The sequence below is a fragment of the Chiloscyllium punctatum genome, chromosome 14 (genome assembly GCF_047496795.1).
Source record: "Chiloscyllium punctatum isolate Juve2018m chromosome 14, sChiPun1.3, whole genome shotgun sequence".
Taxonomy (NCBI): Eukaryota; Metazoa; Chordata; class Chondrichthyes; order Orectolobiformes; family Hemiscylliidae; genus Chiloscyllium; species Chiloscyllium punctatum.
The window spans coordinates 20,734,566-20,747,164 of record NC_092752.1 but is presented as its reverse complement, the minus strand read 5'-3'; the positions used below and the strand labels follow the sequence as shown (position 1 = coordinate 20,747,164).

The window sequence follows — 12,599 nt, the reverse complement described above, 5'->3', positions numbered from 1 at the left end:
TTTTGAGTTCTTGTCATTGCATGCTTAGCATTTTTTTGGATGCATCCTATTTACCTGTGTATTCACCAGTAACAATGATTTCCTAGGTTCCCAAGAGAAATTAAAAGATGGTCCTATCTAATCTCATCGGAATTAATTGAATTGAATGGAATTTATTGTCACGTGTATCGAGGCACAGTGAAAAGCTTTGACTTGAGAGCATTGCAGGCAGATCACATATTTAAATAGCACAGATATGTAAATAGTAGGTAAACAGCAGCAAAAACCAAAACACTGCAACGGGTGAATGCTAAGAATTTGAGTCCATTCAGTATCCGAGCAACAGGAGGGTAGAAACTGTTTCGAAACCATCTGGTGCGTATGTTCAGGCTTTTGTACCTTCTCCCTGATGGTAGAAGTTATAGGAAAGCATTGCCAAGGTGGGATGGATCTTTGAGAATGCTGGCTGCCTTTCCTTGACCGGGGGCCTGGTAGATGGATTCTACAGATGGGAGGTTGGCCTTTGTGATTGTCTGGGCCGAGTTCGCCAGTCTCTGTAACCATCTCTGATCTTGAATGGTATAGTTGCCATACCAGGTAGTGATACATCCAGATTGAATGCTCTCAATGACTCACCGATAAATGTTAGCAAGGGTGTTTGCCATCTTGTCAAATTTCCTCAGCTGTCTGAGGAAGATGTGATGTTGGGCGTTTGTAACCAGTGCGTCCACATGAAGAGTCCAAGAAAGCTTGTTGTTGATCATTCCCAGGATCAATCTCCATTTGTTACATCTGTGCTGTTAATGTGTAGGTGGGCATGAGTAACATCCCACAGAAAGTCAGTAATGAGATATTTGGCTTTGCCGGCATTGAGAGCTAGGTTGCTCTCGGTGCTCCATTTTTCCAGGTCTTCCACCTCCTGTTAGTCTGTTTCTTCACCATCTGAGATTCAACTGACTAGGGTGGTGTCATCAGCGAACTTGTAAATGGCATTAGTCTGGTATTTGGTGATGCAGTCATCGATATACAGTGAGTAAATAGGGGGCTGAGTATGCACCCCTGCAGGGCTCCAGTGTTGAGTGTTAGTGACCATGAAATATTGTCCCCAATCTTTGATTGTGGCCTGATTGTGAGTTACTCATCTTGGCTCAAGTTTAGGCAGGGTATAAAGCCTGGCTATTCGAGGCAATCGAATTTTAAAAAAAAAGAAATTTTTACAATCAAGGGCTGGTTGGGTACAGCCTACACACATTTGTTGCAAATGGGCAAAGTGACCTATTGTTTAATATGATCCACCAGTTGTTGGTGCATATTACCTGGCATCCCATCAATATTAAAGTTCATGTACCACGTTACTCATTTATGTGCTGGGCAGAATGTTTTGTTGGCTTAATGGTAGTATCTATTATGGTGAATATCACTTGTGTTGCTGCTGCAAATTAGCAGTATGGAAAAAATAACTTCAACTGTTGCTCACTTTATCCTGCCAGAGTTATGTGAGGTAGATTAAGATCTTTTCAGAGCTGCTAGTGGTGGCCTTAGGCTTGTTCATAAGTTGGTGAGTTGTATAGTGAGCAGTTATCTACTGTAGGCAAACCACAGGGAAGCATTGACATGCTCTATTTTGGCAGTGACCTTGCATGTGGCAATGTATAGCTTCTGGTACACGCAGGTGAGTTGCACTGCACACCTGACTGATCATAAATGTATCGTTAGTGTAATTCTTCTCATACTAGATTATCCAGCACAAGACCAGTCATAGAATCCCATCTAATGTTGAGCACTGTTGTTTAAGAGGAGGTTGGTTAAGTATGGTTAGTATGTTGCAAACAGCCAAATACGCAGGCCCCTGTTGTACACTGAAAAGCTGTGCGTAAAATGTCTTTTTCAGCTCAACAAAATAATGGTAGATATTTGCTGGTTCAGTTCTCAAGTCAAAGTCTTAACCACTCAGTCAACTTGCCTGATTTTAACATTTAAACGAGCTTGGTAGTTAATTGTTGATGATCACTAACTGATATATTCTCCATGGCAACAACTACCAATCACAGTCCACTTGCTCCTTTCATACAGCTGTAAGTGTTGGTTTCCAATCATATTGGTATTCTTGCAAATTGTCCCGATGTTATGGACCAAACTAAACCTCCCCAAAATATGTTAGAGATAGCCTAGGCTCTAACTTTTTATTTTATTTCAAGGCATGTGGGTGGTGCTGTGTTTCAGATATGATTTGATTGGTCCACCTCTAAGCTTCGGGTTAGCTGTTAACAATGGTGATAGCTAGACGACATATCGTCTAGCTATCATCATTGTTAACAGCGAACCTGAGAATGCAACTTTAAAAAAGGGTTTTGTGATTTACACATGAAAGAAGTGAAATTATCACTGTATTCTAACAGATGAAAGGCTTAACAGACAATCAGTTTTTAATGTATAATTTCAGTTACATCACACTACAAATTTTTGCTATAAATTCTGTGTTACGATTGTGACCTCCACAATCACCTGATGAAGGAGCGTCGCTCCGAAAGCTAGTGTGCTTCCGATTATAACCTGGTGTTGTGATTTTTAACTTTGTATACCCCAGTCCAACACCGGCATCTCCAAATCATGCTCTTTTGTGCAATGTTAAAAAAAAGCACTGCTTCAGAAGCAGACATTGCAGTCTCATAGTGGCAACACCCCTCTCTGCAAGTGAAACTGCGCACAACAAATTTAGTACCATCGTAGAGTGCAAGACAAAAGCTTAGACAAAATGTGTTCTCAGCAATACTATAATACTGTCATCTACATGTTGGAAGTATGCATTTGGTATGATTTGATGTCAGTCCATGGCAATAATATTTCTCATGGAAACTGGCGACACATAATAGATTTGGATTCCACTAAGCATTCCTCCCTTTATACCTACAGAAGTATATTGATGAAGCAGAAAAAGACAAGCAACGATATATTGAGGAGCTGAAAGCATACCAAAATTCAGAGGCTTATCAAGCTTTCCTGAAAAGACGAGCAATGAACAAAGTAAAAAACCTATGTGGTAAGAGTCTAGCTCATTTGCCTTTTTATTTTGTTACTTTAATTTTGCATTTTTTTATAACTGACTTATAGGAAAATATCAATTTTGTTATGAAAGGAACAATCAATTTTATTCTCAAACAAAATATTTTGCCAATTATATAGATCCATATTGGAGATAAAAAGCAAAATGCAAATGTTAAAAATTCTGTTCATCAACAAATCAATCAGCATCTGAAATTTTAAAAAAAGACAAATTTTGGATGGACACCATTCCAAAAAACTGAAGAAAGAACTCTACTGTTTTCAGCATTGTACATGATTTGTGGTGATGAAATCCAGTATAATACTGAGATTGCCTCCCCCAGAGTTAATCATTGTACTACAGTAACTTCATCCACATGTTCAAGATAACACATCTAGGTTTCATAATTATGCAAATTTTACTTGTCAGACAACTTTTTAGTTCTCCATTTTTGCATGAAAATTCATGGAAAGAAGAGCAAATTTGATACGTTCTGATATGGGTCAGTACTCGAGCATTCATGTATTTGCTGCTGTTTGTAGGCTTAGTTGCCAGCAATCATGCTTTGCCTGTTAGATGTTTATGGGTTCCATTCCAGGGAGGTGTTGAAGGAATGTTGCATTGGGAGTGTTTTTAAAGTGAAAAGTTGTCAACTTACTCCATTGGTTTGTATGTGTGTTATAGAGGTTGATGAGAGGGTTTTGAGTATTATACTGATAATTGTCTGAACAATACCTGTTTTTAGGGCCTTGCTTTAGTGCTACATTCATTTACTTAATAGAAAAGTTGCATCCATGTAGTTAATTCCATCTGCAACATTTCAACTCACTTCCTAGATCACCATGGTGGATGTGATATTGAGGATCTAAAATTTGAATTTAGACAACAAGTATATGTAGATTTTTATTTACCACAAAATGATTTCTCAATTTAAGAGAATATTATAAAATGGCCTGTGAACCTGTACTGCTGATTTGCAGAATTAAGCTGAAATTCAAAGATAAGAGGACAATAGAGTTTTCATAAAATGAATACTGACACATTAATTGACCATTTGAACTAACCTTGAACTGATACATGGCATGACAATTTACGTAAATGAGAACTTTTCCAAAGAATACCATTGGATTAGCCTGTCTTCAATCATGTCACCATCTTACAGTTGATTTGGACTTTTCTTGTAATTAAGAACCCTTTCCCAGGGAATATCATTGGATTAACTTGCTGTAAATCATGTCACCTTATTATGTGATTGGTCTTTCTTGTAATTAAGGCTGTACTATTTCTTAAAAAAAAAAGTGTAATTTTCAAATGTAATTGCGCAACTTCACCACGGAACACAGAAGCTTCAATCTGTGTTGCTGGATAGAATTGCGTCAAGGTACCTTTTTTAATTCAATAAACTAATTACGCTTGCTTTTTGGACAGACCGCATTTGTTGATTCTTTTGACCGATCTCGAACCAAGAGGCCCCTCTTGAGGGGTCATAGATTTTCAAGGTTTGGCTCAGAGGGTTGGAGCTAATCACTTACATTTTTAAAAAAAATACATGTACGTTTCCAGGTTTAATCAGCTGAATAATTGAGAAACTGCACAGTACTGATATACAATGCCAGCAGTTCTATGACATTGCTCATGTTAAGTCTGTAGACACTGTTTTACAACCTATAACAGAATGTTTATAATGTTGAATATATTGAACTATTAAGATGCAACTATGTTGTTTTAAGGCAGATCAGTATTATTGCTGGTAAAGATGGTCTCAGGCCATTGAAAGATTACTCAGTTTTTGGCCAGGAAAAATTGGAAGGTGTAAATCAGTTTAAGGCTTCAGAAGCATAATACCTTTGAACATTGTTGAAAATTTGTACTTGTGTATGCCGATGTTACTATGTTGTAATTGTAACGTTGTTACTTAATAGCATTCTATACCATCTTTTGCCATATTTAAACCTGATAAGATTTTTATAATTTGGATATTTCTGACATTTTGGTGATCATAGGGAAGTTTCATTTTGAAGTTAGCTCGAGATTGAGAAGAAGCAACAACTTCATGTCTAGCAAAGCATATAAGCCCCATAATCTTGAACTAATATTCAATTCATCAGTATTAGAGATTGCAATGTTTATTTGCCAAAGAGGACATCTATTGCCAGGCATCAAACTGCTGGTGAGGCAAAAAACTGTTCAGATTTAAAGTTACAGTGAATGCCATCATTTGTTCCAATTAGGTGTGGAGTCTCTGGATACCGAATTTGAAAGTGAAGCGGTTGGACTGTCAGAAATTGGTGTAAGTAAACTTTTTTTATTTCATTAAACATCGAGCGTAACAAATAGTAATTTATTTTAAGCAAGGGAAAGGCAGTGAAAATTGTTTATTTGGTAAAATAATCTAAATTATTAGTATAGTACTACTCCTATTCAGGGTACTGTGACAGCAGTTGAATGCACTTTGAAATGTTGTAGTTGAATTGGAGGGTAATTAAACCAATTTATAGGAAATGAAGTCCCACATGCAGCATTAAAAGTAATATCCAGGTAATATTTTTGAGAGTGTTGGTTAAAGAATTTATTTTAACCCGAACACTGCGTGAACTGCTATCCTTTTTCTTGTGTGTGGGATCTTTTTATTTCTCTCTGAATGAGTAACTGGTGCCCTGGTTTAATATTTCATCAGAAAAAACAGCACCTCAAACAGGCAACATGCCCTCAGTATTATACTGAAGTGTCAGCCTGGATTATGAGCTCAGGTTTCTGAGGTGGGGTTTGAATCCAGAGCTTCTGATTCCAAGCTAAGTTTGATACATAGCATCGATAGATAATTATCCTGTTTACGTTCATTTCAAATAAAAATGACTCATTGTTAATTGTATCCTAAGCTCCTTCGTTAACGTGAGAGACTTCCACACTTAGAAGATATGCAGTCATGAGTTTGCAATCACCTCCAGCTGTCATTTACTTGTGCTTTAGATGCAATAATAAAAGGTAGACGATGGCCCAGTGAACTTATTGCTAGACTGTTAATCCAGAAACCCAGGTAATATTCTGAGGACCTGGGGGTGAAGCCTTGGAGATGGTGGAATTTGCACTTAATAATAATATGGAAGTAAGAGTTTAATGATAACTGTGAAACCATTGCTGATTGTCAGGAAGAAACCCATCTGGTTCACTAATGTCCTTTAGGGAAGGAAATCTGCTGACTTTACCTGTCTGGCCTACATGTGACTCCAGACCCACAGCAATATGGTTGACTCTTAACTGCCCTTTGGGCAATTAGGGATAGGCAATAGATGCTGGCCTAGCTAGTGACACCCACATCCATGATTGAATAGAAAAAAATACTTCTAGAGATATTGTAAAATGTTCCTGTAATTCAAATATTACTTGAGTTTTAAAATGTTTCACACACTTGTAAATTTTGACTTAATTTTTTAAAAATTAGATATCTCTTCTTTCCCCTAACCAATTTCTTTGACGCTTCACTATTCATATATCTGATAAAGAATGGTATGTGATTTGAGCTACTTCCTGGCCGTTAGATTTCACAACTCGAGCCTATTAATGACACACAAAAGTAAAACAACAGCTTCTTTGAAATAATTCCACCATGTAGAAACCTGGCTCAGATCAAAAGCTTTAGGAATGGAGGGATTTATTCTGATTCACACACTATCTTTAAAATGCTTAATTTTCAAGCATTTAGTTTTGATCCTGTCGATGACTAGAATAACCACATCCACCAGTTGAGAGTTATATTTTTCAGAAATGGGTGAACTGACTGCTTCTCTTTCTCCTTGAAAAGAGAACGTGACGAGGGCCCGGTGGACCCCTGCAAAATTATATAAGTTGTGGACACACTGTTACATAAGCAAGTTTTGAGAAGATTTGTAACTCAAGTTGAGGTTCTGGATGTAAGTTTGCTCTCTGAGCTGGAATGTTCATTTTCAGATGTTTCATCATCATACTAGGTAACATCATCAGTGAGCCTCCGTTGAAGCATTGGTGTTAGTGACCTGTTTCAAAATGTCTTTAGGTTTCCTTCGATTGATTGATTGCCATTTCCAATGGTGATGTCACTTTCTGTTCTTTCTCACAGATGGTAGTAAATGGGCTCCAAGTTGATTTTTTTTTTGTTGTTAGAGTTCTTGTTGGATTGCCATGCTTCTAGGAATTCTCGTGAATGTCTCTGTTTGCCTTTCCCAAGGATGGATGAAATCTGGAGAATTAAATAAGACAAACTTCCAAAAAATGAAACCAGATGGACCCAACACACCATCCTTCTATGGATTACCCAACATTCGCAAACCAAGAGCTGCCCTCAGAACTATAGTCTTGCTGCCTGGAACACCAATGTACAGATTAGCCAAGGAGCTACACCAAAGACTAAAACACTTCGTAGAAGACTCACACTACTCCATCTACTCCACTCAAGAATTCCTGAACACCATCAAAGACATCAACTTAGAAGAGGATGAAATAATTGTCTCCTTTGACGTAACAACTCTATTCACATCCATCAACATCAACCTAGCCAAGGAAACGCTGACTACGTTATTAGAAGAATCAAAGACACATACACCAACCACCACCAACATCATCAGCAAGGACAATATTGTCAAGTTAGTGGACCTATGCCTGACCACCTACTTCACTTTCAATAACCAACCTACAGACAAACCAATGGAACACCCTTGGGATCTTTGACATCAGGGTTCTTAGCAGAGGCAGTAATGCAGAGATGTGAACAAACCGCTCTGCCAACCATCCAATCCAAACTTTGGGTCTGCTGTATGGATGACATCTTTGTCATCACTAAACAAAACAAATTAGAGGAAATCTTCAAGATCATCAACAATATGCCTTACTGGCATAAAATTCACTAAAGAGGAGGAAAACAACAACAAACTGCCATTCCGAGATGTCACGGTAGAGCGAACAGTCAGTGGGGAACTTTAAACCAGTGTCTACAGGAAAACAATACATACAGACCAAATACTGAACTACAGAAGCAATCATCCCAACACCCATAAACAAAGCTGCATTAGAACATTATTTCAATGAGCCACCCCACACTGCAGCGCAGAGGAAAATCTCCTAGACATCGTAATCAAAAAGAATGGGTAACCAATGAACACAGTCTGCCAATTTCTCAGCAACAAACCCAAGCAAGCAGACAAAATCCAGAAACCCTAGCCACACTCCCCTACATCAAAGACCTCTCGGAAATGAATGCTAGACTACTCAGGCCTCTTAGAATCGTGGTAGGCAGCAAACCAACCCACACACTAAAACAGTAGCTAATGAACTTAAAAGACCCCATACAGACAACAAGCAAAACTGTTGTCATTTACAAAATAACTTGCAAGAACTGTAACCAACACTACATTGGACAAACATTCTGAAAACTAGCCACCAGAAGAGATGAACATCAAGTAGCCACAAGACGACATGACTTACTCTCACTAATATTCTTATGTACAGATGAGGAAGGACACCACTTTGACTGGGACAACACAACCATCCTAGGACAAGCCAAACACACGCATGAAGATTCCTAGAAGCTTGGCATTTCAACCAGAACACTCAACAAACAAATGTACTTGGACCCCGTTTACCACCATCTGTGAGAAAGAAAATGAAATGATATCGCTACAGGAAATGACATCACCAACGCAAGGAACCCTCAACACAAATAGAAAGCAGGTCACTAATACCAGCGCTTCACAGGAGTCTGATGTTATGGTGACGAAATGTCTGAAAATGAACCTTCCAGCTCAGCAAGCAAACTTACATCCGGAACATTGTTATACTTCTGGGGAAGAGCAGAGTGAGAGGCCATGAATATAAAATAATCATTGAAATATTTAATAGGGCATTCATAAGAAATTTCTTTACTCAAGTGGTGAAACTGAGGCTCATTATCATGACTGTTTTGTTTTAGTTAATGGAATGTGGGTGTTTCTGACAAGGCCAGTATTTATTGTCCATTGTTAATGTGCCTTGTGATAGTGAACTGCCTTCTTGAGTTGCTGCAGTGTTTTGGGCGTAGGGACACACTCAGTGGTATTGAAAGGGAGTTCAAGGATTTTGGTCCAACGACAATAAAGGAAAAGTAATACAATCCAGAATCAGTGTGGTGCATTTCTTGGAGGGGAATGTGCAGGTCGTCGTGTTGCCACTCATCTGCTGCCCTTGTCTATCTGGATCATAAATGTCCCGGTAAGCAGCTTTGGTGAGTAACTGCTTTGCATTTTGCAGATCATTTTCATAGCTGCCACTGATGTTCAAGGTGTGATTGTTGAAGGTAGTAGTTGGGGGTGCCAGTAAGAGACTCTTTTTTTCCTGGATGGTGTTCTTAAGTATTATTGGAGCTAACCCATTTAGGTAACTGGAGAATATTTTGTAACAATCCTGGCTTATTCTATGATGGTGGAAAGGTACTGAGGAGACGGGAGGTGGGTTACTCACTGCAGAATTTCTAGTCTTTGACTGACTTATGAAGTCACAGCATTTATATGGTTGGTTCAGTTCAGTTTCTGCTCCATTGCAACTTCTGAGGATATTGGAGATTCCAAAATAGCTGTGCTATTGAATGCCAAGGAGCGATGGTTAGATTCTCTTGATGGAGATGGTCATTGTTTGGTACTTGTGTTACACGGATGCTACATGCTACCTATAAGCCCAAGCCTGAATATTGTCAGGGTCTTGCTACATATGGATACAGGGTGCTTCAGTATCTGAGGAGCCATGAATGGTGCTGAACATTTTCCACACAAGCAAACATCCACTATTTTTCACCTTTACGATAGACAGAAGTTCATTGAAGTAGCTGAAGATCACTTGGGGCCAGGATATTGTACTGAGGCAATCTTGGATAGTGATACCTTGGGGCTGAGATGATTGGTCTTCAGCAACCATAGCCATCTTCCTTCATGATAGATATGATACTGGCCAGTAGTGTTTTCACCTGATACCCATCGACTTCAGCTTTGTTTGGGTCCTTAATGTAATTGGCAGTCATTCACCTCTGGAGTTCAGTTCTTCTGTCCATGTTTGACCAAGGCTGTAATGAGGTCAGGAGCTGAGTGGCCATGGCAGAGCCCAAATTGAGTGTCACTGAGCATGTTATTCCTATGCAAATGTTGCTTGACAGTACTGCTGCCGACCTCTTCCATCATGTTGCTGCATTTGAGAATAGACTGATGTGGTAGGAATTGACTGAGATGGACTTATCCTGTTTTTGTGGATAGCATATGTTCCTGGGCAGTTTTCCACATCAGGTAAATGCTTTTTAGGCATTTGAAAATGTTTGCAGGGTTGCCACGGCAGTATTTAAATGCATGATGCCAAAACATTCACCTGCGGCTGTGGATTATTACCAGTTGATAGGGAAACATTTATGGGAATCTGTATGAGTGTATCTTGGAAACGGGAGTAAATGGTTGTGCTAGTATTTAGATAGGAACATAGGAGGAATCTCAATTAGCTGTACTTGAACAGCTTGACTCAGTGCACAGCTAGTTTTGTAGCACAAGTCTTCAGTAGTATCGATAGAATGCTGTCATGGTTCACGCCCTTTACAGTATCCAATTTCTTCTGATGTTTCTTGATTTCAGTGGAGTAAAGTAAACTGCAGACTCAGCTGATGCTGGAGACCTCCAGAGGAGGCTGAGAAAGATAATTTACTCAGCACTTCTGGCTGAAGATGGATGCGAATGTTTTGACCTTGTCTTTTGCATAGATGTGCTGAGCTCCCCTATTCTTGGTGATAGGGACATTTGTGGGGCCTTCACTTTCTGTTAGTAGTTCAACTGTCCAGCACCATTCACGATGGAAAGTGGCAGACGTGCAGAGCTTTGATCTGAATTGGTGTTTGTGGGATTACTTGGCTTTGTCCAATGCCATGGTGCTTTTGCCATTTGGCATTCAAGTATTTCTCTGTTGTGGTTTCACCAATTTGGTATCTCACTTTTAAGTATATCTGGTACTGTTCCTAGTGTGCATTACTGCACTCTTCATTATACTAGGGTTGATCTCCTGGCATCATGATACTGATTATGTAGGGAGTTTGCCCAACCATAAGGTTATGGTTTGTTCTTGAATACAGTTTTGATGCAGATGACCTACAGCATATCATGGATGCTCAGTTTGAAGTCTGTCTCATTTAGTACTATTAGTGCCAGACAACACTATGGAGGATATCCTGTATTGAAAAATGGAATTTCAAATCCACAAGAGCTGTGCATTAGTCACTTCTACCAATACTGTCATGATGTTAGTACATGCGATTGGTGAGGACAAAGGCAAGATTTGTCTGGCTTGTTGGTTCCCTCACAACTGGTGCAGATCCAGTCCAGCACCTGTGTCCTTTTAGGCCAAGATCAGGTTAGTTGAACAACTGGCAGTGATGTTGCCACTTTTGATGATGAACGTTGAAGTCCCCACCGACAGTGCATTCTGTTCCCTTGCCACACTGACAATTTGCTCTGTAGTTTCCAGCCTGGAGGAGTATTGAGTCATCAGCTCGTGGGGCGGGCAGAGAGCAGCAAGTACGGGTAACTGATAACATGTAGGAGGTTTCCTTGCCTATGTTTGACCTAATGCCATGAAATTTCATTGCGTCCGAAATTGATCTTGAGAACTCCTTGGTCACCTCCACCTCAACTGTATGCTATTGACTGTCATCTCTGGGTCCCTCCTCTAGTTGTACAGGGCATGCTACATTCAGAAGGAAATCTGCTACACTTGGTCTAGCTTCTGTGACTCCAAACCCACAGCAATGTGACTGAATACCCCCTGAAATTACACATTAAGCTATATTCGTTGAATCATATGTTGCAATATCCGACTGTTGCTTGATCAGTCTGTGTGACCGCTGTTCCAAATTTGATCCAAGTTCACTAATGTTGGCAAGAAAGACTTTGCAATTGTTAATAGGACCGTGTTTGTCGTTACTTGGATTGATATAAGGTGCCCCTATGGATTAATTCAATGCTCTAGACTCCAAAGCAGTTTGATCAAACTGAGTAGCTTCCTATGTCATTTCAGAGGGCATTCAGTCACGTTATTGTGGGTATGGAGTCACATAAGCTAGACCAGGTAAGTATGGCAGATTTTCTTCTGAATGTGACGTTAGTGTACTGGATGGGTTTTCAGACATTTGAAAATAGTTGCAGGTTTGCCATTAGACTCGTCATCTGCCTTGGTGGGATTTGAATGCATGATGCCAAAACATTTGTCTGGGCTGTGGATTATGACCAGTTGACAAGGAAATATTATTTATAATAAATTAGGGCAATCTGATAAATGTAGTTCAGAAAAGGGAGTAAATGTTTGTGGAGTCTTTAGAGGAGGAAGTATAGGAGGAATCTCAATTAGCTACGACCTATTGAATGGTAGAGTAGGCTTGAGGGGCTGAAATGGCCTTCTCGTGTACCTGGAACATCACAGATTAGTTGGACTTAATTGACTTGCTCTTTAGTTGTGCACACTGTGGATGATAGCAGGGAGCATTAATAATTATGTTGATCGTGTTCTCAATTATTATTAAAAGAAATCTTATTTGCTTGCACTCTAA

General features: G+C 39.4%; 1 protein-coding gene across 3 annotated transcripts in view; it reads left to right on the top strand.

Moving 5' to 3' along the window:
• Positions 1–12,599, top strand: part of LOC140485660 (uncharacterized) — a 61,486-nt gene that overhangs the window by 27,098 nt on the left and 21,789 nt on the right. For all 3 annotated transcript variants that reach the window (XR_011962401.1, XM_072584046.1, XM_072584047.1), the window contains exons 6-7: positions 2,893–3,019; positions 5,254–5,312. Coding sequence is in view for 2 of the 3 variants with exons in the window: in XM_072584046.1 (XP_072440147.1) it covers positions 2,893–3,019; positions 5,254–5,312 (186 nt within the window). In the remaining variant the exon portion in view is untranslated. The remainder of the gene's footprint in view (positions 1–2,892; positions 3,020–5,253; positions 5,313–12,599) is intronic.